This window comes from Anopheles aquasalis, chromosome 2 (genome assembly GCF_943734665.1).
Source record: "Anopheles aquasalis chromosome 2, idAnoAquaMG_Q_19, whole genome shotgun sequence".
Taxonomy (NCBI): Eukaryota; Metazoa; Arthropoda; class Insecta; order Diptera; family Culicidae; genus Anopheles; species Anopheles aquasalis.
Genome location: NC_064877.1, coordinates 81091773 through 81116202, shown reverse-complemented (window position 1 = coordinate 81116202; position 24430 = coordinate 81091773). Strand labels below are relative to the sequence as shown.

General features: G+C 48.5%; 3 protein-coding genes across 6 annotated transcripts in view; all 3 read right to left on the bottom strand.

Moving 5' to 3' along the window:
• LOC126568888 (pseudouridylate synthase RPUSD2-like) overlaps positions 1–24430 on the bottom strand; it is a 152552-nt gene that overhangs the window by 54939 nt on the left and 73183 nt on the right. The gene's annotated exons all lie outside the window — the stretch shown is intronic.
• On the bottom strand, positions 9729–10563 carry LOC126568889 (uncharacterized). The gene is made up of 2 exons (XM_050225566.1): positions 10461–10563; positions 9729–10388 (listed from the first exon to the last, which is right to left on the bottom strand). Exons 1-2 carry the CDS (start codon positions 10503–10505, stop codon positions 9729–9731), a joined length of 705 nt encoding a protein of 234 aa, XP_050081523.1. The 5' UTR covers positions 10506–10563.
• On the bottom strand, positions 11810–12659 carry LOC126568890 (uncharacterized). The gene is made up of 2 exons (XM_050225567.1): positions 12537–12659; positions 11810–12469 (listed from the first exon to the last, which is right to left on the bottom strand). The coding sequence occupies exons 1-2, from the start codon at positions 12579–12581 to the stop codon at positions 11810–11812; spliced, it is 705 nt and encodes a 234-aa protein (XP_050081524.1). The 5' UTR covers positions 12582–12659.

Genomic DNA, 24430 nt, shown 5'->3' with positions numbered 1-24430 from the left:
CTAATACAAAATGGTTTAAGGGCACTTGCATTCGAGTATCAGCGATAGATATTACAATGCTTTAAATGACAGTTAGCACTTAGCCTAATGTCAATTTACCGCTAGTGAAAGTACTGTTGGCAAGGGAACATTTGTCCACTTTCAACCGCATTTGACCTCAAACTCAAGACACCTGGACGTCACTCTTCCAAACTACTTTCCAACCGATGGCCGATGAGCAAGCGTATGACATGAGATAGGCCAAACTTTGCAGGAAAATCGATGAGACACAGCAGCAGCAATAGCATCATCAGCACCGGCAAGAGACAACACTGGCATCGAGCAGCGAGTGATGACGATGACCGGCTGACTCATACAAGCACATCGCAAAACCGGCCAATGGCGACGACGAGAAGCAGGAGATGGCAATAAATTCCGCGACTCATCCTCTGCCCAATCAAGCTCATTATAAATGGAAAGGCTCAAAAGCTCTTGACATCGTTGGCCATATATTCTCCTTTCGCGGCCCGGCCATACCCCCACGATGTGCACGGTCTAGCCACTCATCGGTCCGTCCGGTCCTCCCCCCCTTACCGGCAACTATCGGGCGATCTTTATCGGGATACAACGACGACAACGACGACGACGACGGTATGGTTCGCTCGTTTACACGGATGTACGCCATGCGGACGTTAGGCTGGGGACGACTAAGGAGCTTCGGAGCTGTTGGAACATCGCGGAAACGTCGTGCAGCTACTCGATGGCCAAAGGGAATGTGTCGCACACAACTGTCTGTCCTTGGTCACGGTCGCCGGCAGCACGCCGCAAAATCCGAACAATAACAAAAGGGCTGGCCGGTTCGTTGTATGACTCCTGGTGGGTCGTATTTCCCGAGAGTCATTGTATTTTATTGGGCCAATAGTGCTGGCCGCGAGCCAACAATTGAAGTGGAGAAGTTCTTCAGAATGTAAACATTAGTATTAAGCAGTTAGAACAGAGGGAATCACTGGGAATGGATGGAATGCCTTTACAAAACTATGCTGATCGCAAATGGATGTAAAGTAAATGATAAATCACTCAACAGAGAGCGAGAGGGAGAGAGAGTGAGAGGGAAGCTCAAATATATGTAGTTAGTGTAATCTATTACCTCGCACAAACACAGTAATCAGCCGGCTGTTTCGGTGCGTGCTGGCGCAACTGTGTAAACATCAATTCCCTTTCGGTGGTCCGTCGGTCATTGAATGCCGGAGCGCCATCTGTTCCGGGCGCGACCGGTGACCGGTGGCATGGTAATGGTCAAATGGACACCCCCTACCGGGCCCAGGAGGCATCGTGCGTTCCCGTGAACGCATCGGTCAATTATTAATGAAAATGACAAACAACTAGACGAACTTACGTCATGGGACCGGTCGGGGCCGCTGACAGGCCAACAGCAATCTCACGCGAACGTTCTCGGCCACCGATGAAGGAGGAATGACATGCGGAGGGCGATGCATAAGCGACGCGAAAGCAGTAGGTCACCTTTTTTGCTCCCTCCTTTGGACGATCGCGCGCGGCGACGACTCATCCATCGGACACGCTCAGCAAACACTATTTGTCGCGCCATCATTCGGACAGTGGACGCCAAGGGGGTCAAAATGTAGGTTCAATAATAATTTATGGAGATTATAAATTAATTCGTAGAAAATAAAAGAAAATGGTTGAATAACTGTTTTCTTCTTTAAAAAGCACATCGATTGGAGAAATTTACACCAACGACCCTTGGAGTCGTATCAGCGAATTCATTTGTACCACACTGGCCAATTCAAGGCCACACCGGCTTGCAGACTGACTAACTGACTGACTGAATTCCAATAAACACTGTTGACTGTGACCCAGTGACGCCGGACGACCTTTCCTGGTGCTGCATTCCCGTAATGGATGCCCCACCGAGCCGGTATGATAATTATCATGCCGGTTGCCGAGCGGTCACCTTTTCGGGGTGAACGGGAGGCCTGAACACGAACCGTGGCACCGTGAACCTGGCTGCACCCAACTACCCCGTACCATGCAAACCAAAACTGTTTGCAATAATTATTTTAAATATTCAATCCCAGGCACGATAACAACGTTTCGCCTTCGGACATGCCGTGGTGCTTCGTCCGGCACGTTTCGTTCGCTCTTCGTCCCCTCCAGCGGTGGGCAAGAAATTACATTTATAACCACGGCACCACGGCACCACGACACGACAGCAATGCATGTAACTGAATGGTGCTGGTCGTGCTGCATGTTATCACGTGCAAGAAGGGGGGAGGAGGAGGATGGTGACTGTCGCTCCCAATCAATCCGGTAGCACAACTACATCCCGGAGGCCACATGGTTTGACATGATGATTGAATTCGATATGACATGCAGTGACGTGTGTGGTAAATGTTAAGAGGGAAAGATTTTTATTTCCCTTGGAATTGCGTTTGCCTTGCCACCAGGAACACAGACATCGACTGCAGTGCAGACGGAGCACCTGGACGCAAGGTTGAGCCTGACACGCGAACGCCCGAACGTGCATAAATCAAGATCATCCTCAAGTTCAAGGGCAGGGAGGAGTTCAGCTGTCCTTTGGAGTGTGAATGAAGCGTCTCAGGAGCAATACTGGATGATCAAGAAACGGACGAAGGTTGTGAAGTGAAAACGGCTTCACTAACGGATTGATGTTATGCCATTTTTTCTATCCAATCAATGCGAAACATAACTTGCGTTGGCAAACGAATATAAATGGCCGATTTGCAAACATTATTCAAGGTAAATAAAACTATTTAGAGATAAAATATAGCGATAATATTTCAAGCTTTCAGAATGTTTACATTACAATTTATCTTTTTAGGTGGATTACATTGCCAACTAATGGCGCAGATTCTAATTCGCTTGATAAAAAGTCGCACAAAGAAGACAAAACAATGCGAAGCCAGATATAATTTCCATTCTGCTCAAGCCGGTTCCCTTCGCTCTTTCCATCAGCAGACGATCATAATTTTCCTTATTATTTCGATCAATTTTGGCCCCAAAACCACACACAACATCTGCCAATCAACTGCGGTCTTGGTGGGTGCTATCGGCTGCTACCTGGCTGGTGGTGCTGTCCGTACTGGCTGACTGACTGACTGTTGTGCCGTGTTCGACCCGAAGACCGAAGGTGAACTCAATCTTCCAAATTATGTGCGAATGTTGCGAGAATGCGAATCACCTCGGCATCGAAAGGTGGATTGAACTTCCATATCAATCGCTCCCCTAATTGGTACCGCACTCCTTCGTCTCCCCGCCACATCGAATGCACTCACCGAATGGTGTTACAGCATTAATTAGAAATCCTTCCGTCCAGAGCAGGAACACTGAGGAACGCAGAGGCAATCGGGAGACGAGTAAGAGAGCAAAACAAACTCGCTCGAGATGAAGTTCACGCTGCGAATGTGCTCGCTACACATAGTGGGTGGGTGGGCAGCACACATTTCGCTTCAATATTTCAATCTTTATTATTTCGCAGTTCATTAGTTAGCATCGTCCGGCCAGCGCTCACACCGGAAACTAGCCAGCACTGTGCACCGCGGATCGGAAGAGGATCGCCGGTAGAGAAAGGGAACGCTGCGCTCGCGCCCAAGAGAACCAGAATGGAACGATTTTGCGGATCAACGGCACAATCTGAAACCGAACTGAGCCGCTGGCCGGAAAGGAGAGCAACGAACGATAATCGGGTGGCCGGTTTGGAGGGGAATGAAAATCGCAGACACGGGAACGAAGCACGGGAAAGGGAGGGAGGAAGAAGATAAATGAAATTATCATCATAATTATGCAACAGCAGAGCTGCCGGCTGCTGGAGGGAGGCCCGAGAGCTGGCCACTACAGAGAGAGATAGAGAGAGGAGTAGCCTTTGTCTTGTGGAGCAACAACAACAGATGTACCTTATCGATGTATAATTGTTGTAATTAATTTCACGCTCTGGCGCCATACTTTCATCTCATTTCAACAGCCCATTCGTCGATTTTGGGGAAGTTCCTTGGGAAGCAAGGTCCGACACTTTGTTTACTTTGGCGCACCTTGGTGAGATTTATTGGGTTCTTTGAATTTCGGAACATTTGCTAATCGTTTTGCTTACTTTACTTATAAATTGATCATACTGGGGATGATCTTGGGGAATGAGAAATAATTAAAATTAAAAAAGAAGTTGCCAATAAAAATGAATTGTCGAGAACAACTTAAATAAGTGCCATGCAATTTTCATTAAAATCTAATATCTAAACCTCGTCAAAGACAGCTCCGTAACGGAATACACATTAACCACATTCAGATTCCGACTCCGAGATCCACAAAGTATAAGAGGATAAGCAAAGGGAGTAAGTTCCGTCAATACTCGACGAGGATACTACGAGACAATGACGTAGCGGGGCGCCTAAGGCCAAACCCAGACTTATATTAAATGCTCCACACTGGAGAGAGAGAGAAAGGAGAAAAAGAGAGAGAGTATGGAGTTGGTAGTGGGTTGGCATAGTTATGCCACAGCCTTTCAAGCACACAATCCCACACAATCCCCGTCCTTTTATCGTGCAAGCTAAAGATCGCCTCCATGGCGACAGTACACACTATGAAGGCGACATCTACGATATGGACTCCTTCTTCACTCCACAAGAGACCCCCCTCCACTGCTGCACCTCACTCATCATCCATCGTCGCCCTTTCGCCATCGCCATGTTGGTCTCTGGCTGCACAAAACGCCATTTATCACACATCCAGCCCTGAAATATCACACCACCAGTATCTTGGCGGCGTTGCAGCGAAAAAGGACTTCCCCGAGGCCGTGCATACGAAGTGGCACTGGCTGCTTAGTCGAATGGTAAAGTCTCCTCTCTCTCCCTCTCTTTTTCTCTATTCCTCATCTTCTTCTTATTCGACGGACGGACAAAAGGCAAAGACTTGAATAAATAAAATCATTTACAATGGGATTACGGTTAATGCCTTTGGCCGCAGGATGGATATCTATATCGCGGTGCGCGCTATGCCTGGCTGTCGGTCGGTCGAATCCTGCTGTAAATCGCTTGCTGTAACTGTGGCACCAATACCCTGGAGTTGGAAACCGAATGCCTCCCACGACAGCCATAAAGCCTATAGTCCTAGGTCCTAGCCACCGTCGGAACTATTGCATTCCAGGAACGGAACAGTTGTCGTCCATGAGGAGAACCGAACCGAATGCTAAGGTCTGTGCCCCAATCCTCTGATGACGTCCTCCCACTCACTGGTGCCATGGGCATAATTTACGAAATCGGAACCGATGGATTCATACCAGACTCCCGGTGTGTGACACCGGGCAAAAGATCGTCCAAAAGAGGACTCTTTGCTCTTCGCTTCCGATGCCTCGGCATTTGCATGCATTGTGCTCCAAAAACCGTTCGCCATCATGCCTAATGTGTAAATCTTTATCGATCCAGCACTTTGGGACGACCGCGCGCGCACAGCATTATTACTAGCGAACCCAGGAGGGTTTGGTCCACCACGTGAATGTGTGAAGGTGGTTCGATTGTCGAAAATCAATACGGAAAAGTGGCGCAGCTCGAATGCTCCTCAGGTGTGACGGGGACGTGAAATCGTGTGGAAACATTCCCACTTGCCCGTAATGCTGCTGCTGCATGGCCAGGACTACCCTGGTGCGGAAAAGAGGTGGTGGAGGGCTTAAATGTACCGCAGCATTCCAGTTAAGGCAACAGCACCAGCAGCAGGAACCAACGGATGAAGATATTGGATGGATGGTTGGAGAGTTTCGTTGGAAAATCCCGCAAATTCTCACCCAACCCACGCTCGGTTCGCGCGCTTTTCAATATCGAGCCACCGGCTACGGCGTGAAATGCAGATTCGGGCTTCGGGGCCGCCTTAATTTGGAAAGTTTGACGGCAGCAGGCCCGCCCGGTGGTGGTGCTGGTGGTCACACCTGGACCCTTTCGATTAATATTCCATTAATTTTAAGCTTCCCAGAGCTTGCCAACACTCTTTCCTGTGTGCTGTGCTGGTTTGAAGTCAAATAATTTATGTAATTCGCTGTGAAGGTGTGAAAAAGTGTCTGGAGGAGTTTTCCCAAGAGTTGTTGTAACCAGCATACATCCGAAGCACAATTTTTAGAGAGCGAAAAGGATAATTTACTTTATTGTAATTGTGCTCCACAGAACATCACAGCATGTCCTGTATGTGATCTTGTGCACCGCCAAAAAAGGTCCTCCACCGGTCGCGAATACTGTCACGTCTAACGGTGTGCGATGATGGCGACGTTTGGTGGCGAATGGAATCACGTTTTACACCCATTTTACGCCCGGAGGTTCAGAGGGTTCCCTTGGCATAACTCGTTTATAATTTATTTTAGCAGCCCTCTCGCCCCTATATTACCCCATGCGCTACGAAAGTGATGTTTCCGTGTCGGCCCCAATGTGTCCCCAATTCCAGCCCAGTGAGAGAGAGAGAGAGTAAATTGCCCCTGGGACCCCAATGGGATGGGATCAGAAGTCAATTGACTTCTCGAATTAAACGAGCCCGGCCCGTGCCGTGAGCGGTCACGTCGATGCCGTTAAACAAATTTCCGCTGACGGTTGCGTCTGTGTTTGCCGCCGTGCGTGCTTGCCTTGATTCAGCACAACTGTCTCTCTCTCGAGTTGCTGATGAACACCCGGATCGATGTAAATATTCTAACCCTCACCGAAAGACCACAACAAGTGCCGCCAGAAGAGTAGAAGACCGAACCAGAAGCGCACGTTCTCATTGGAAACCAATATATTACGGGTTGAAGCATTAAGCAGCCGATCGCTTCGGAACCCGGTTTGCTTAAACGCTCTGTCCATTCAGCTAAACCTTTTATGAGCTTCACCGTGCGGCATGTGGAGTGGACAGAGCTTGGTGCCGGTCCCTCTCGCTTTAACTAAAGGCTTATCATCGACGACGGCACGGACTCAAACATAACGTCATCGACATTATTATCCCTTCGCCATCATCATCATCATCAGCATCACTGGCATCATCATCATTTTGCATCCATCGGACTTAATTGCGATGCAGAACGCACACGGGGTGAACACGGGACCGTAAAGTTGCTATCATATTAATGCACTTATGCTAAATGATCGGCTTAAATCAATAAATAACTCCCATGCATTTAAGGGGCATTACGTTAGCGAAGCGCAGCACCGCCGCGTGCACCGCGTCCTCACCACACCCAGATTGGTGATAAATGGTGATCCTTTTGAAGCTCCTGTTACATGCAGGGATCGCAAGCAAGGTGAGCAGCGATACCGTAGGGAATGCTGGTAGCAGATGAGTGAAGTGAATAAGGTGCTCCTTGTTGTTCCACCGCCAGAGCATTGCGTTGCTGAGAGAATATTTCATTCTTTGCATATGAAACGCATCATAAATTTGACTTAAAAATATCGACATCAAACATGCGTTCATGGAAGGTTCACTTTAATAACGTAAAATGATCTAAGCGCGTTCCTAAGGTCCTTTAAAAATTCTTATGGAATATTCATACGAACAAGCCTCATCAGCAGCGGCAGCGTATGTTGTTAGCAATTGCTTGGCCAATTGTTACCAAACCTGGCAAATGGCATGCGCTGTCCATCTCTTAACCACCAATTTCGCTAATCGGCTTTTGTTATCCCACCGACGACAGCAAACGACGACAACGACGATGACAGCACCAGAAAGAGCACCATTTCCTGCATTATCCCTCTGTTCCTTCACTGTTATGCTGCATACCCGTTAGCATAAAACGGAAGTCCGTTACCGGGCATTACACCTAAACAACTGAAAAAAAACGAGAACACACTACGGGGTGGAGCAAGAAAAACGAAACAGGTCATCGGAGAGAGAGAGTGAAAGAAATGAAAGAATGAAGAAAAAGAGGGGAAAAAAATCCTCCAGAAAAACAGAGGTACAAAACAGGTCAAGAGATTACATCCCACCGGAACCGGCCAGACCACAATAGGCGAACGGACCCGACAACGGCGCACGGTGACCACTTGTGCACTCGGTGTAAGTGCAGTGTCATCAGTTATGCTAATGGCCACTTCTTTGGCTTCCAGGTTAATGGAACCTGGAGCTATCTCGTCCACGATGTTTTTTGTTTCCCTTCCACGGCGGTATTCATTGGAGACCGTCCTCGACCGATTGGCCTAGGCCGCGTGAGGAGGAAGAGGAGGTGGAGGAGAACGTTTTTTGGCCGAGAAACGAAGATAAATATGCAGCCACACCACCACCACCACCGTCTCGTTCTTCGCGGGGTGACACTGACCCTTTTAATTAATAGCACGAGAAACACTTTTTTTTTAAAGGTAAGTTCATTAGAAAAGATTGTCTTCTCTTCTGGTTCTGGTTTCGGACAGTCTCGCAACTGTTTACCATAAATCGTCGGCCACAGTACTGTTATTATTATTGTTGTTGGCTCGTTTTTTCCTCTCTTGAGGACAAGCGTCAATGTTGTCCTCTGTGGAATTCCGTTACATTTGTGACCGTACAGTGCAGGGTGTCTAGAGTCTAGACTACAATGTGAGGTGATCTAACCTACTAAACTGTCGGTTGATGTTGACACTGACGGTTCCGGCAACGTCGGATGTCGCTGTGGCCGACACCGTAGCGATGTTCTCGATCCTCCCAATGGTTAGGCCAGGGTAGGGGGCTATTGGGTGACGTAATGAAATTTTGTTTATTATCTAATAAATAACTGCTCGCCACCATTTCCCTGGATCCATTGGGTGGGACCACCCGGTAGAGAACGAGACAGATCACGCAGCGACCGGATCAGACGAACGGACGGGATGGATGGACCATGGTGCCAAGCGACCAGCTGGACGGAAGTGGAAGCGTGGCGCGACTTTGTACTTCCTGCGCGTACGCGTTGAAGCGCCAAGCGTCTCGATCACACATACAACCACCACTACACACCACACACCACCACACATGCGGCGCATCACACTCTCATGGTCCGTTAAGTTTTTCACTCAACCGCCCAAATTTACGAACCTCGCACGCGGTGGGTGGTTGGGGTGGGTTGGTTGAGGTGAAGTTGCGGACGACTGAACCATGCCATACCATACCAATACCTGCTACACCTCGTAATACGCGACCGCAAACGACAACGAGGGAAAATCTTGACCTTTCGGAAGTTCCTAAATAACTCCGCCGGCGCCGTACTCTTGGGCGCACGAGATCGTAAATGAAGCAGAGAAAACACCAAAGATGCGACCGGGGACGGGGGATGGTGGGAGATGCTTCTGATTTACTGACCACCGGTAGAGACGAGCTGACGACGTTGGACGTTTGGAGAGTGGCATCAACTTAGGGCAGGTTGTAAGGGCAGGGACTGTACCTTTTTACCAACCGGCACCTGTTATCTCAAAACGAGCGACAACGTGGACAACCGATAAACTTATATTACACGTTGATTCGTTTCGTACGGGCACGATTATCACCAGGCGGTGGACTGGCCCCCCTGGCCTGGTGGTACAAGATTAGCCACGATTGGTTGACGTGGAACGAAAAAAACGGTTACCTAACTGGAACTGGACAGTGATTGAAAAGCAGAGGACAACACAACGACAACAGGATGCGCCATAGTGGAAATGGGAACTATAATCTGTTGGATAATATTAACCTTCTGTCTATTTCATCCCTCTCCCCCCGGGCAACGGATACGTTACGTTACATAGAGTACGTGGCAGCACGAGTCACACACGAGTCACGAGCTGCACTTACTGCGAGCAGAAGAACAGAGTGTCACGGATCACACGGCCGTAGTTGCTGAAACGCTCGACGCCACGGTTGACGCAGGTCAGAATCTCCGGCAGCAGATTGTCGTCCAGATCGAACACACCCTGCAGGGCACGCTCGATGGCGGGCGTAGTGATGCGCGTGAAGTAGTCGTACTTCTCCTCAATCTGGGCACCAACGATGGACGAGATCTGTTCCGTGTAGTCGATGGCATTCCAGTCAATGAAGCCACGGACAACGATGTTCTGCAGCTCGGTCGACGCAATCTGGGCAGCCTCCAGAGCGGCGTGGACATCGGCAGTACGCGAGGTGATCTGAACGTTAGCTTCGCTGGCACAACGAGACAACGCCTGGCCGGCCCAATCGATCTCGATTTCCCAGTTGGCGACGGCCACATCGACACAGGCAGCCGGTGCAGACGATTCACCAACGAACGCTTCGGTATCCTCACGGATTTCTTCGATTTCCTCGAGAGCCGAGTTCATGCGCTCGATCAGCTGGCGGTTCAGTTCGATCAGCTGGTCGCTCATCGAGAAGCGCACATTGTCAAACGTACCTTCCATCAGCTGATGGATCGCTTCCGCCTGGTACTGGATCTCCAGCAGGTACTCCACAAACTCATCCTGGCTCTGGGCAAGGGACTGTTGAGGAGCAAAATCCAATCAAAAATCCGTTCGATCACTCCAGTCACCCTTTCGACTCCGACTACTTACTTGACCGGCCAAAGCCAGCAGCAGGCACACGAACAAGCTCTTCATGTCGGTACTGGATTGTACGCTGTTTCCTGTTCAAGGTTCTAGGTCCGCCTTAACCGATGGCTGTTTCCAAACTAATCCCAAACGTGGTATCACAATTCGGTTTAAAGACTCTTCCGACTGACCGGATATTATTCGCGGCTGAACGATACGATCGTAGGCCGTGGTGGTGGTGGTGGCGATAAGATGACCAGGCGGCAATTCAGGGACCACCGGTTGTACAAATTCCACCGCTCGGCCCGCCCTGCAATTTGCGCCTCTAATTTAATCTCCACCATCTAAAGTGACCGCTTCCAATACGCTCGCTGCTATCGGACGTCCATAGCCGTGCCTGGTCGCGGGCCTAATCTTTAGCATGACCATCCTATCGTTGTTCCTCCCAAAAAATGTGAAGGACTTTAGCGTGATAAGTCGAAGGTAAGATAGAGACAACAATATGTATGGCCCACAACACACCTACGATCGTGGCCTACGGTCACAAACAAACATGGCCATAGGCTTCGATAAAGCAATATAACTCGGTATTACGATAATTATGCGTTATCGGGGCTTTGCTCGGTCAGCTGATAATTGAGTTTCCTGATGTGAGGCTATACGAGAAGGGCCAGAACGCCGGGCAGAGTGAAAGAGATGCCGGTAACCCTGGAACATTCACTTTTGATTTCTTGCTTCCCCGGCTGCCGCCACCGCTGCTAGACTATCATTGCGTCAATGGGACGACGATAACTTTCCGGAAAGGAAACGTTATGCAATAAACATGGCTAATCCCGTAACGAATCCGAGCCCTCCGAGGCAGTCCTTGGTTTTAATTTGAGTAAATGCGTGCCCGGTACGTCGCGCGGATGTGACGGAATCCCGGCCACGGATGCGCCAAGAGAAATGAAACTCACGATTGACTCAGGCGATCACGCTTACGGCGAAGGACAGCGCGATAATGGGCGCAATGCATGGTTTTTTGCTCAGTCACGATCGCGCACAGTATCGTGTCGCGGAAGTGAGCATCAAGGCTGGATGGGAAATTTTCGCAGCATCATTATTTAAATTGTCTGAGAATGTTGATCGATTTTCGATTTTGTGAAGCACATCATTTTATACTGAAACTTGAGAAACAACCGAAATTACAACTAGAACAACTATAATACATTTTTTATGATACTCAAATCAATAAATCTGAACAATTTAAGAGATCACCGTCCGGTCCTGACATCCAGATCAACGGGAGGACAACGAAAACGAGATAGAACGAGTTATTTTTATAGAGAATGTTTGCTTCCTTAGATAAGCGAAAGCATAATCATGTATTCACATTATTGCGAGCAGAACGACAGAGTGTCACGGATCACCTGGCCGTAGCTGCTGAAACGCTCAACGCCACGGTTAACGCAGGTCAGGATCTCCGGCAGCAGATTGTCATCCAGCTCCAGGACATCCTCCAGGACGCGCTCGAGGGCGGGATGGGTGATCAGTCGGAAGTAGCTGTCTCTCTCCTCAATCTGGGCACCGACGACATCCGCAAGCTCTTCCGTCGCATCGATAGCGTTCCAGTCAATGAATCCACGGACAACGATGTTCTGCAGCTCGGTCGAAGCAATCTGGGCAGCCTCCAGAGCGGCGTGGACTTCGGCAGTACGCGAAACGATCTGCACATTAGCTTGGCTGGCACAGCTAGACAGCGCCTCACCGGCCCATTCGATCTCACGTTCCCAATTAGCGACGACAACATCGACACAGGCAGCCGGTGCAGACGATTCACCAACGAACGCTTCGGTATCCTCACGAACCTCATCGATCTCCTCGAGAGCCGAGTTCATGCGCTCGATCAGCTGACGGTTCAGATCAATCAACGCTTCGCTCATCGAGAAGCGGATATTGTCGAACGTATCCTCCATCGACTGATGGACAGCTTCCGCCCGGCTCTGGATCTCCAGCAGATACTCCACAAACTCATCCTGGCTCTGGGCAAGGGACTGGTGTGGAAAAAAATTCCCAATTCAAAACATCGATCGATCACTTCACATGACTTCGACTACTTACTTGACCGGCCAAAGCCAGCAGCAGGCACACGAAAACGGTCTTCATCTTGCACACAATCAACGGTTGAACGGTAGCTAGCTAGGAATTGCCACTGGCTATGTTATTACCACTCAGATGTCTAAGCAGAACTGGAAGCACTCCTTCCGTTTCGCTCTGCATTTTATCGTGCCCGGGCCGCGCTACTGTTATCAATAAGTTGAGCTTTTAGTCATTGTAAGTGGCTGCCACTTTTTATGATCCCGATTCCCAATCATGACCCCGGACCGGACGTAGTGTAATACGTAGCCTTGGCCCCAGATTACACGCCCCTCTGGAGCGAGTGTGCGTGTAGTGCTTTTTTCGAAGGTCCCTGTGCCCTGTGCCTCGGCCTGGTCTGGTCGTGTTATTCAGCGTAATTCGGAACTTGCTACCGCGAGCGATAGGCTCGGGGAATCGGTCCAAGGGGATAAGATTAGTTAAGCCACCCGCCCGGGTGGAACACTCGCTTCCGTCGGCAGGTGGTCAGGAAATGTAAAATGTAAAGCACGCGCTTCTTATCTTATCTGCTCGCTGGCCAAAAACCCGGTTGCGTGTGGAGGGCTGCCAGAGGACTACTATCAGCTGATGGTGCAATATTTAATATCGAGCCGCGTTAATTGGTTAATTGATTGGTCCCGTTGTTGTGCGTCCGTCAATGATTGCTGGTATCGCAGCGAATGATGCATCACTTTTGACCGGCGCACGATACAATCCTCATCGAAAGGCGGTGGCACGACAGTATAATTACGGTGCCTTGTTCCGGTTCTCATGCGAAATCCATTCCAATGACCTCCTTTTTCTCGAGGCGGTGACGGCAGCGCTTGGTGAAAGTTGCACACTGCTACCACGGTCGAACCAGTTCTCGGGGAACCACGCATTATGTAACGCTGCATCTCCGCTTAACCTTGACATTGTGCCGATCGCATTGCACGCAGACTTTCCGCGGACTTGTCTGTCGCTGAGCTGCTTTGGCACCAGAGCTGTGACACCCTGTGGACGTGTTGTTAATCGCTTGTCTTGCGAATTCACACGATTGTTGTGAATGGAGGCGGTTGCTGCCGCTTGCCACGACTGCTGCATTACATTTGCATTCATTAAATCGACCAGCGGTTGGAGCGGCTCCTCTTTGGGGCATTGAGACCTTTCACTGTGTGCGTTGTGACAGCAGCAGCAGAAGGTGGAGCCTGGGGATGGGAACTGCGATGCAATTACTCAGCTCCGATCGTGAACCGGACGTGGAACATCATGAAAGATGATCGCAACGCGATGCACTTCGGGTTTAAGGGGGGGGGGGGGGGGGCTAATTAAACTTAAATATGTCTCTGGCGCATTTTGTTCTTGGCGCTATTTATAAAACTGTGCATCCACTCCACAGCATCTCCATTGGAGGGATGGTGAAGGTGAAGAAAGGTCGTGGCGGTCTCAGATGACATTTATAAATGTCCGCGTTATAGACTGATCGTGGGTGGAGCAAAATTCGGACAATCGAACTTCGCTTTACTTCACCTTTAGATGATACGGCGAGTAAGAGAGAACGATTTGCAAGAAAAAAACAAACATAACAATAAAGTACATTAACAAATGATTTCTATGATTCAAGATGCAAAATTGATCCAGTATCTGATCACCATCTACACCCCAAACAAACACTTTCAATTTGCAACTAATTATTGTGAAAACCATCTTTTCCCCCCTACGATAAAGCGATGACAATTTGCATGATAGTGCCATTAGCACAATGGAACACCCTCACCCGTTATGCTCCCCCCTCCCGAAAAGATGATCCCCCGGAACGCCAATCTCTCGATGATCACGATGCCCCACAAAAATCCGATAACTAACCTCGCTGCTAACAGAACCGCTACGTTGGTCTGGTGTTCGTCAACAACGACATCTCAATGATAGTTATGGTTTCCCCCTTCGCACCCTTGCTAACACGCTCCGCACGCGATGAAAGATTTTTGGAGCAGCATTAACAGCAGCAGCAGCAGCAGCCGGCACGCTGCCCCCCCTAGCTCGCTCCAAACCAAGCGCGAACGGATTGATGAGCATTATGAATGGATTGCGAATGAATGGAGCCGGTCATTAATGTGGATCTTGTGTCTTACGTTTTTTTCCCTTCCTTCCTTTCCATTTCTTCTTCCTTCGTCATTCGTTCGTATCGTCGAGTTTCTCGCGACCGAAAACCCATCACGCTGCCGATGAAGATGACGATGATGATGATTCTAACGACGCTCTCACTTGGGGACACATTTATGGGTTTCAAGTGACAGGAGTAACGATTATGATCACCACTGCCATCATCGGTCCGGTAAAAGGGGGGAGGGGCGGAGAGTAGTTAAGGCAGCGATTAAGTAGTAGCCGACGCGCTTTGGGGTTAGTCGTTGTTCGACACGACGGAGGGTGCGGTCGATTGATGGAGCTATTAGAAGGTCGTGCATCAAGCTGCCCCCAAACAGCGTCGAGCCACTAGGTGTGAGGTAATGACGATGTAAACACACCCCGAGCACAGCTGATCGGTTTTGCAGCAGCTGATATGCACATAAGTTATCGAGTTAATCGACGAAGCAACATGCTATCGGATGTCACGTCAGCGTTAGATATCGGTAGAATATCTCCCAATGGGTTATAACTTTAACGAGCAATCACTTCCCCGGTGATTTACCATCAGAAATGCAACAATAAATCGCTCGTGAAGCGACATGCCTAGCGTACCTTTTCGACAAATGAGCAACTTCATCCAAAACCCGTTAAGCGGCTCTAAGAGTTGGGTCCCTTTCTAGTTCTCATCAAAAATATGCGCGATTTCGTCCACCACCAGGACCAGCGTACGCAATAGGCCACGTGGCAGCAAAGCAGCTTACTCGGGGGACGGATATGGTGCAGAAATCTAACCTCAAATTTTACGTAACCATCACGACGACGATGACTGCGCCACGACCGCTACTGGTCCACATCCAACTAGTCATCCGGATCCTCGAGGCAAACGCGTCCCAAACCGTACCCGTTCGATGGAACTGGAATACGGATTAGTGGGATTTTACTTCAACTTTGTTGGTCACGAGGGTCCCCCGGCGGGAGAGAGAGAGAGAGTCCGATCCCTTCACCTAAGCCCCAAAAACTTCCCGGCTCCGGAAACTCGCATGGCCGTTGATGAAAGGATTGTCGCCCGGGGCGAAGGCTTAGGAAAATTCACACGAAAAACTAGCGACGCGGTGAGGGTAGGAGCGGTTACTTCACAAGTCTCCCCCGCCGGGGGACCACCACCATCATCATCATCTTTCTCTTTGGGGAATATTGCGCGCTACGGAGGCTCGGTTGGTTGGTTTTGGGGGCCGATGGTTGCGTACTGGATGAAATAACTCACGTACTCGCGATGGTTCGCTGTGGGATGGACGGATGAACGGGGTACGATTGGTGCACGGAACGTGGTGGCATTTTTCACATACCAACCGCCCATCCCCGGAAAGTAGCTTTTCCAGGAGCAACGCGGACTAGCGATGCAATCTCTGGCCTTCTGGCGGTCGGGATGTGTGTGCTTCTGCACCGCGATATACCACGTCGCCATGTATGCGTGTGTGTCTGGAGAAGTTTAACTTTACGGTGGTCGGTCGAAAGAATGTTCCTGCCCTACGGGGCCAGCTGTGGCAGTTTTACGGTCCGCTAGTCGAACCACACAAACGCCGACTTTCTCTCTTATCCAACCGTGGAGTACCGACATTTCTAAGGCGGCAGCCAGAACATTCGAATATGTTATGCGGCAAATTGCGAATAACCAGTCTGGGCGGCCCAGGTTGTTCAGTTTTACAAGAATTTTTGCTGTATGCTTCGAAAAGGAGGAGTATTTCGATGCACAGAAACTGTTGCAAACACGTCCAGAAGTTGAAAGAATACATCATTTGAAGGATCCTCCGAGTGACCGAATTCAGATTTCCCAAAGCCCACCTTCAGTCCTTCATGAACCCACAACAATGCCAATCCCACATAGATCAGAACCCTCCAGCCATCATCCATTTTGATTTCAATAGTCTCGGCCTTCGGCTCCTGCCGGAATCAATAAAACGATCATTGCACGAATAAATCAACCCCTTCGAGCGCAATGCAATGCGAGCAAATGCTGTCGAAGTCTACTTGTGGCCTGTGAGGTCTGTGGGGGCAGCAGAAAAGCAGAATCGGAACGCAACATTACCACCGGAATTCGTTGGACGGCTTTCGAGATTCGAGCGCCATGCAAAGCAAAAAAAACACACACACGAATCCAGACCGAAAAAAGAGGAAGCAACATAACAACAGCTTCCACATCACAGCGGCGCAGAGTGTGAGTGGGGGAGGGATGTAAAATTTACGATCCAATTAAACGTGGCATTTCAAATGTTTTAATTTCGTTTGCGTATTTATCATCCGTTGGCCAACGAGGCTGGCTGGCTGGCTGGCAAACCGCTGAAAAGGGTTCGCGGCCGCATCACTCTTCGGCTGTCGACGAATGAAGCATAACGCATGAGAGAGGCACCCGTCGTCTCGTGCGGAATTGAATTGAATTCGGTAAGAGAGACCGAGTACGAGGAGGTTGATGAAAACATAACTTTTATATGTCCATTCCGCCGCTTGATGGTGCTGGCTGGTGGGCTGGATTATATATCGTTTGCAGCCATCTGATTTGTATTCAATATCATCTCGAAATGTGTTATCAGAAATCCGGAGAAAACATTCGCAAAAAAGACCGCCACGTGGTTGAGGTGATGTAGAACAGAATGAAGGAAGGTTTTTTCGTCAATCATTCCAGTGTCTTTGGACTCAAACCACATAGCCACCACTGATTGTATTGTGTATACCATTGTATGCTACATTTAACAATGCATTACATTGCCAGCATGAATTATGTTGCCATTGGTTCTATTATCTTTTCCACTGCAGTCCAGTAACGCCAAACAATCGATGTCCTTCAGTTGTTTCTTGCAGCAAGTCTCAGAGCTGCCGTTGGGACCTCCACGGGGAAAAGAGTCTCCAATCAATAGGGCCCATTGTGCTCAGACAGCGGAAAAGGTTACGCGATTTTCCAAATGAAAGACTTTTCATAAAGATTCACCAATGTCGTCGGAGCTTACGCGTAAAAGTCCTTGACGGAAAAAAACGCCAAGGACCGTTAAAGGTACTCAGCAGAAGGTAAGAAAGCGATTGGTTTCGGCTATTATGTTGCTGGTGTTCCAAGAATAATAAATAAAGGCCTTCCTTCCGTTAGTGAATGATTTTCCTGTGTCACTGTCTTAAAGGGATTCAAATACTTTCATTTGCTAGTAGATCTTCCGAGCCTAGTCATTAAATGGTTCGTGGGTATCATCTTCAACCAAATGTTTAGCAATGAATCTTTGTTAAAAATATCCAGGACTTTCTGCTTACTATCAATTGCACAACTACCATACATTCGTTGATAGTCTCCTTTGCCTTATAAGCATCTCTTTCGTTGTTTTACCACACGATGACTCTGAGCAAACATCCAGATGTGATTTACCTGCAAGTAAAGAAAATAAAAAATTCTTTGTTTATGTTTTGCTATTCTTGTCGGTTATTAAAAAAATTCTACATCACTCTGAGCAACTACAATAGTACAATTTCAATCTTAAAGGCACTTCATAGCACGATCCCGAATCATTCAGCTGGATTGTTTGTGCGATGGATTAGTCCGTGTCCGAGTTGCGAACTCAGGAACTCCAGATTGCCTATCTCGTTTCCCCCTCGGCAGACAAAACATGCATCGAACCATGCCCGGAGAGGAGCTTGATGAGATTTTTTTTCCAATTCTTTGCGTTCCCATCGTCTACAGTGCGCGATTTGCTCCAACCCTAGCACCTACCACATGTAGATTCGACCGACCACATTCAACGCGAGACATTTTCGCGCTGTTTATTTATTTGTTTAGTTGTTTGTTTGCATAACTCATCAATTTATGCGCGCAACAACCCCGAACCGCGGTCCGTTTTCGGGGGCTTTTTGGCACGAGTTTCCCATGGAGCGATACAGTGCAGTGCAAGAGTCAGCGTTATCCGGTCAGAGCGCATCCATGAGAGGTGTATCCATTACCACGGAGACGACCAATGCCAGGCGGCCCATCCTGTTGTGGAATCGAAATGCAAAGCGCCAACTACCGAACGAGGGCGAGAGAGATGCGGTTGAAATGAATATTTAATGGTTTTTCGAATGCTTCGGATAAGTGTTAGTCGCTTCAGTGGACGCGCGAGAGCGTGCGGGCTTCTGAGGCTCCGCTAAGCTTCCCATCCCATCGCACGCTTCGTGGCCCAATCATAATCCACTAGGATCCAGCCTCTCTACCAAGTTTCGCACGGTCTCTCTCTCTGGCACGCGAAAGGAAGGTTGCTGTTTTGCACCAAGTTTTCCGGCTCCCCGCCGCAGGAAGTGGAAAATCAAATTGTGCGTTCATGACATTCCACCTTCCCCAGCTACCCACTTGGGGGACGACATGGACACACATGGAGGCACTCGCAAGCACATGTGAACGACTAACAATAGAACGGAAATAAATGGGGCGTGAACACGCAAAACTACGTTCGCAAAACCGTTCGCCAAACAGAGTTTTGCTACGTTTTTTTTTTTACCAAACCACAAACCTCCCGGCACCCGATGGTGCAAACCAATGGTTGGACTGGGATTTAAAGCGTTTAAATGTGTGGAAAGTTGAAACGTTGATGGCCAGAACGGATGGTGTAAAAGGCACACGAGGTGCATCTCCAATACACAACGGCGGCGGTGGTAATGCTTTTGGTAACCGGGAAAACAAATCGGCTGTTGGCGTCTGGTTCGAAAAAAGAAGCAAAGTATCAACTATCAGAACGCGAGGGCGGAAAGTTGAAAGCTAATATCCGTACACATGCACCAAGGATATCCGTTTGAAAACTCATCGTCGATTGGAGGTTTAGAATTTTCATATTTAAGTGCGTGAAATTTTCCTCACATCTGGAGAGCCGTTCATACGGTTGACTGTAACGGGCAGCATTGTGTAATGTGTGCTAGGCACCATTTTCCTAACCATTGAGATGGCCATCATAAAATAAAAAGAGAAAAAAGGCGATTACTTGACTCCTCAAACCACTGACGCGAACTCACTCGCCGATAGCCCCTCTGGAAAGCGTGTTTTAGACATCAATCGAATGTAATTCAATTCCGGTCTCAATCTGGCCGGTGCTAGGAGGGAAAAACACACTCTTCCATTTTCCACTGTTGGCCAAAAATACCTAGACTCCCTGCCTGTAGCCAACCACAAGTTACTTGGTGCTCGATACCATTTTTGCACGCGAACGATGCTCGCATCATTTCCACGAAATTGCTTATGCGCGGATCGTCTTACAAGAAACGCTGCTGACCAAAGTTTGCCGAGTACCGACAACATCTGTCGCCTGTGGCCAGCAGGGGGAAAAGCGAGACAAGCAGGCGAGCTTCCTCTGTCGATATCCGAATCCGATCAAGAAAACACAAAACAGGAGAAGGAGCAAACATACTCCGCAACCACTGCTCTGCTGCAGAGCGTTTCGTGATGAAAGTTTGGCGGAAGTTTAATTTCCCGTTTCCTCATTCCATGGGTACTTTTCCTCCTTGACTTCGTTCTCTGAGTGCGCGTGGCTAGTGCACCGCCCGGGGATTGCCACGAGACTCATGTAGTACATCATGTTGCTCTTCAGTATGTTGGGTCGCGTATCGCATCGGTCATTCACCTTCCTTTCCTCGTCGAGCACTAATTATGAACGTCGATGAGCTGTCGATAACCGGCACCACGCGCGGAATCGAAGGCCGCAAACGGTGCCGGTGGTGCGATTGATCGGTTGATGTAGATTCGCAAAACCAGAACAACATCGATGATGCTGTTTGCGATCCGATTTGCACGTTTGTTTGAACACTAGCAAACAAGCGAGAGAGCGGACAAGTGAGCATACCTTTCAGCATGCAGCAGCAGCATAGACGAGCATCGCAGCTGTGCATGCCGTGGTGTGCTGTGAATCCCAAACGCTTTGGAGAGTTTCAAATCACCGACTAGCGTACAAACAACCGATGATTTGTTGACTGATTTGCGAATTTATGCGATCAGCAAATGACACCGAGAGATGATGCAAAATGTGCAGCAGAAATGTGATGGAATTTTAAATGACAATCCTCACAAACAACATTGCAATTTGCCAATAATATAGCGCAACATACACAGCACAACAGCAAACAATCGAAGTGGAAATGATGGAAACGAAATGAACGCCCAAAAAAGGCGTAACACGATACGCGATATTGGTTTTTCGGTCCAAAAATCGCAGCAAAGTGGATCCAAAGCAGCACCAGCAACAGCAGCAGTGATCCGCAGCGATCCGCAGCGATTACCTCATCACAACCGGTGCTTTGAAAACATGCTTCACGCACCGGCGAACCGCTTAAACCACTAAGGATGATTAATCAAATTCCCAAAAACCTCATAAACGGCAACCAACCGACCGGAGGCCATGGTTAGTTTTGGGTTCACTCTGGCATCTACCACATCAACCTAATCAACTGACGAAACCAGCATGATGCCTCAGACGCTTAGCAACAGCATATCGACGGGCAAGACGTATTTAACGCTTCGTAATCGAGAACCGCCGAACCGTCGATTCGCACATACGCAAGCGTGTCCGCGAAGTGAAGCGTCAAACACGTCGTCAAGGAATGTGTTCTGACGCCGCACTCCAAGAAGGATCCGATTTGAGATGGAAAATTGTTCAATTCGTTTATCTCACTCTTCGGAGGGGGATGTACAACCCCCTCCGGGTTCTCAATTGGAGCGTTTGATGCGAGAGATTCCACCGAACGGGTAAGGAAGCGAAGGTTGTTGGTGCAACCGAGCAAAAGCAAAACAAAACGCTGTTTTGAGTTTTCGCCGATTAGCAAACGAGCGTCGGCTGTCAAAGCATCGCGCATTATTAATGCTAAAAGCTATGATTTATCCTCCCACAAACCCCTCACAGAGTACCGGGGGTGCAGATAATCAATTTATAAAAAGTTGGCCCATTGACCGAAACAGAGCGATGGAGAGAGAGAGGAAGAGAACGATGCGAGAGATTTTATTTTTAAAAGAAACATTCCAGTTGGCAAGCACGAGCACGAGCAGCACCAATTGGAGCTGAAGATCAACAACTTCATTATTCAAATGAAGATCGTGCTGGCGCTGGCGCGGTACCGGTATTGGAGAAGCTTCTGCTAATAGTTTATCTTGAGAAAATCTCTTCTCCCTTGAGGGGGGAAATAGGGGTGACAGCCAGTGTCACCGGGTTCGTGACATGCCAGAGACCGAGCGCAGCAACACCACGAGCACCGTCAGTGAACGAAACTAATTGCATCTAACGGTGGAGCGTTCGTAGAGTCGAAGGTCGAACGACTCTCTTGAACAAACGACAACCTGAGGGTCCACTGGGGGAGGTAATTAAAACGAAAAATCCATTCATCAATTAATGGTTTTAACCTTATTGAGCGCTAACGGTGGTGCGCCCCTCGAGACCAAGAAGAAATGGAAATGACCGTTAGCTCGAGAAAGATTCCAAACGTTTTTTGGGGGGTAAAACCATTTGGCGGCCCTTGAAATACATCAAATGGAGCATGATGTCGTACAGTGGCCAAACGGCGACCTTTAAATAGCCGATCTCTGGCTCAGTTTATTCAATGCCCCGAGCGGAATGATCAATGATAGCTATCTAGTAGCATCCAGCGCGAAATCGACCGTATCCTCCCAGCCAATTCATCTGCATTTTCCTCCACGCACTGGACAACTGCCAATATCAACAAAAACACAAGACAGCGTAGGATCAATATTCCGCTGGGAGGAAATAAAATAACACAAATCCGCAGAGTTCCGCCAGTTCCGCCGAGCGGGCACGTGGTTGTTTCCAATTTTAATAATAATTGCGGACGCGCCAACACAAACCTTTAAAATCAACATTGTAGCTGGCACACGGGCCACTACAAACAAGTGTCGGTTTGTAATAAAATATCGTTTCGATTGTCGACTTTTGGCGTGGGGTTCATTTTACAACCCCGAGACCCGATAGATAGATGGTCTTCGGTCGTCTGCATTTATAATTATCGTTTTCTTGGCCCGCGGGGGGGTGCGCGTTTCGTTTTCATGCAGCAGCAGCAGCAGCAGCACATGTGTGCCGCAGCAGCAGCGTTAGTTGCATAACCAAGTCGAAGTTCCACCGTACCGTTGCATCGCGTCAATCAGTATGGCCTCATCTCATCTCGTCTCAGCTTCCGCGTGAAGTGCGCTCCGCCGCAATGGCGATGGCAATCGAAGACGAGTCGCTATTCTTAGACTCCCGGATCAACGATTGAGATGCATGCAGACCACGCGGTCGGTCGTTTGTCGAAAGTTTGGTGCGGTGGTAATCTTTGGAGAGGTAATGTTGAGTTATTACCAAACACACAGACACAAACATGTGCGTTAGTCGCATTGTAGGGCAGAAAACAGATGGAGATTTGTTGCAGGACAATGATAGAGAGGAGTTTGGTCATTTGATACACAGAAAACAGAGTTTTATTCTTTTGAGAAACAATTTCTTAATAAATAAAGAAGCAACCACATAAATAGCAGCATAAAGTACGAGATTAAATGGAGAAGTAGCGACAACATTCCCCTCTCAAAAAAAGGAACGAGCGACGTGCCTCTAAACGGTTTGTAGCGAGTGTTGTTCTCATTAACTTCTGTCCATAAATATCATCAGCGAGAGACCTCGCGTCGAGTAGTTGTTCCAAATTTCCATACGAATTCCAACACTTTCAACCCTTTTCACCCACACAGACGCACAAAAAACCACTTACAACAATGTTTTCGAGCGAGAACGGAACCACGGATTGTGCGCCAACCGAAAATTGTACAATTAATGAAACGCGCTTAAAGCAGCTTACGACACTCTCGCACACACCCCTGGCATGTTTAGGAAAGGGTTAATTAAATTATTACCACCCACGGACTACGCAATCTTTAATGGTGTACAAATCACGATAAAGGAGCGAGAAAATTAGGCATTGCCTTCTCCACCAACGATGACGATTACGAGAGGAAGGTATCTGCTATACCATTTTCCCATCGTGTGGCGCCGTGCGATACAATCACTGAATGCGGCGACACTTACACACAGCCAGCCAGTCACACGCTGCCCTTTTTTCAAGGAAATGTAACCATTTTTAGGGATGGCCAAAGCTAATGCTATCCACTTTGGGAATTGATTTATTTTTAAACCACTTCACCGTCCGTCCGGCCGCTGGTGCCGGCATTCGGGGTACGGTGGGGTGACAGACGCAAACGAACCATGCTGTCAGTGTCGCAGTGTGATGGATCTGTTCCATCGATCGGCACCATTACCGGCATGAAGCGCACCACGGGACAGGACAGGACGATTCGCCGGTTTTGCCGAGATTGGTCGCCACAGGATGAGAGAGAGAGAGGGAGAGACAAAGGGGAAGAGAGAGAGGGAGAACTGGGGTCATGATGGTACCATCTGACCCTGCCATATGCCGCGCTGATAGTTGAATTGCAATTTACAGCATATTTCATGCAAGCAATTAATCATTTTCAAGTGTCATCGAGCTGGTTCTGGTTTCTAGTTTTTTTCTTTCCTTTCTTTCTCTCTCTCTCTCTCGCTCTCCTATATCTCTTTCTCACTTTGTATCCATTTAACTCATTCCATCATCAAATGCTATCCTTGCTGTTTTTTGTGTTTGATGCTCCCCAGCTTCTATGTTGCAGCAGAGCTTTCATCACTTCGTTTAGAATAATGTTCTGTTCTGGTCACCACCAGTGCCCGTGGACATTCCCATCGACGTAAAAACATTTTTCACACAACAACGTCCCT

Excerpts from the sequence above, each read along its gene's own strand:
- LOC126568889 (XM_050225566.1), bottom strand. The coding sequence starts at position 10,505 with ATGAAGAGCTTGTTCGTGTGCCTGCTGCTGGCTTTGGCCGGTCAA. Across the intron at positions 10,389-10,460 it reads TGCTGGCTTTGGCCGGTCAA|TCCCTTGCCCAGAGCCAGGA; the intron begins GTAAGTAGTCGG and ends GCTCCTCAACAG.
- LOC126568890 (XM_050225567.1), bottom strand. The coding sequence starts at position 12,581 with ATGAAGACCGTTTTCGTGTGCCTGCTGCTGGCTTTGGCCGGTCAA. Across the intron at positions 12,470-12,536 it reads TGCTGGCTTTGGCCGGTCAA|TCCCTTGCCCAGAGCCAGGA; the intron begins GTAAGTAGTCGA and ends TTTCCACACCAG.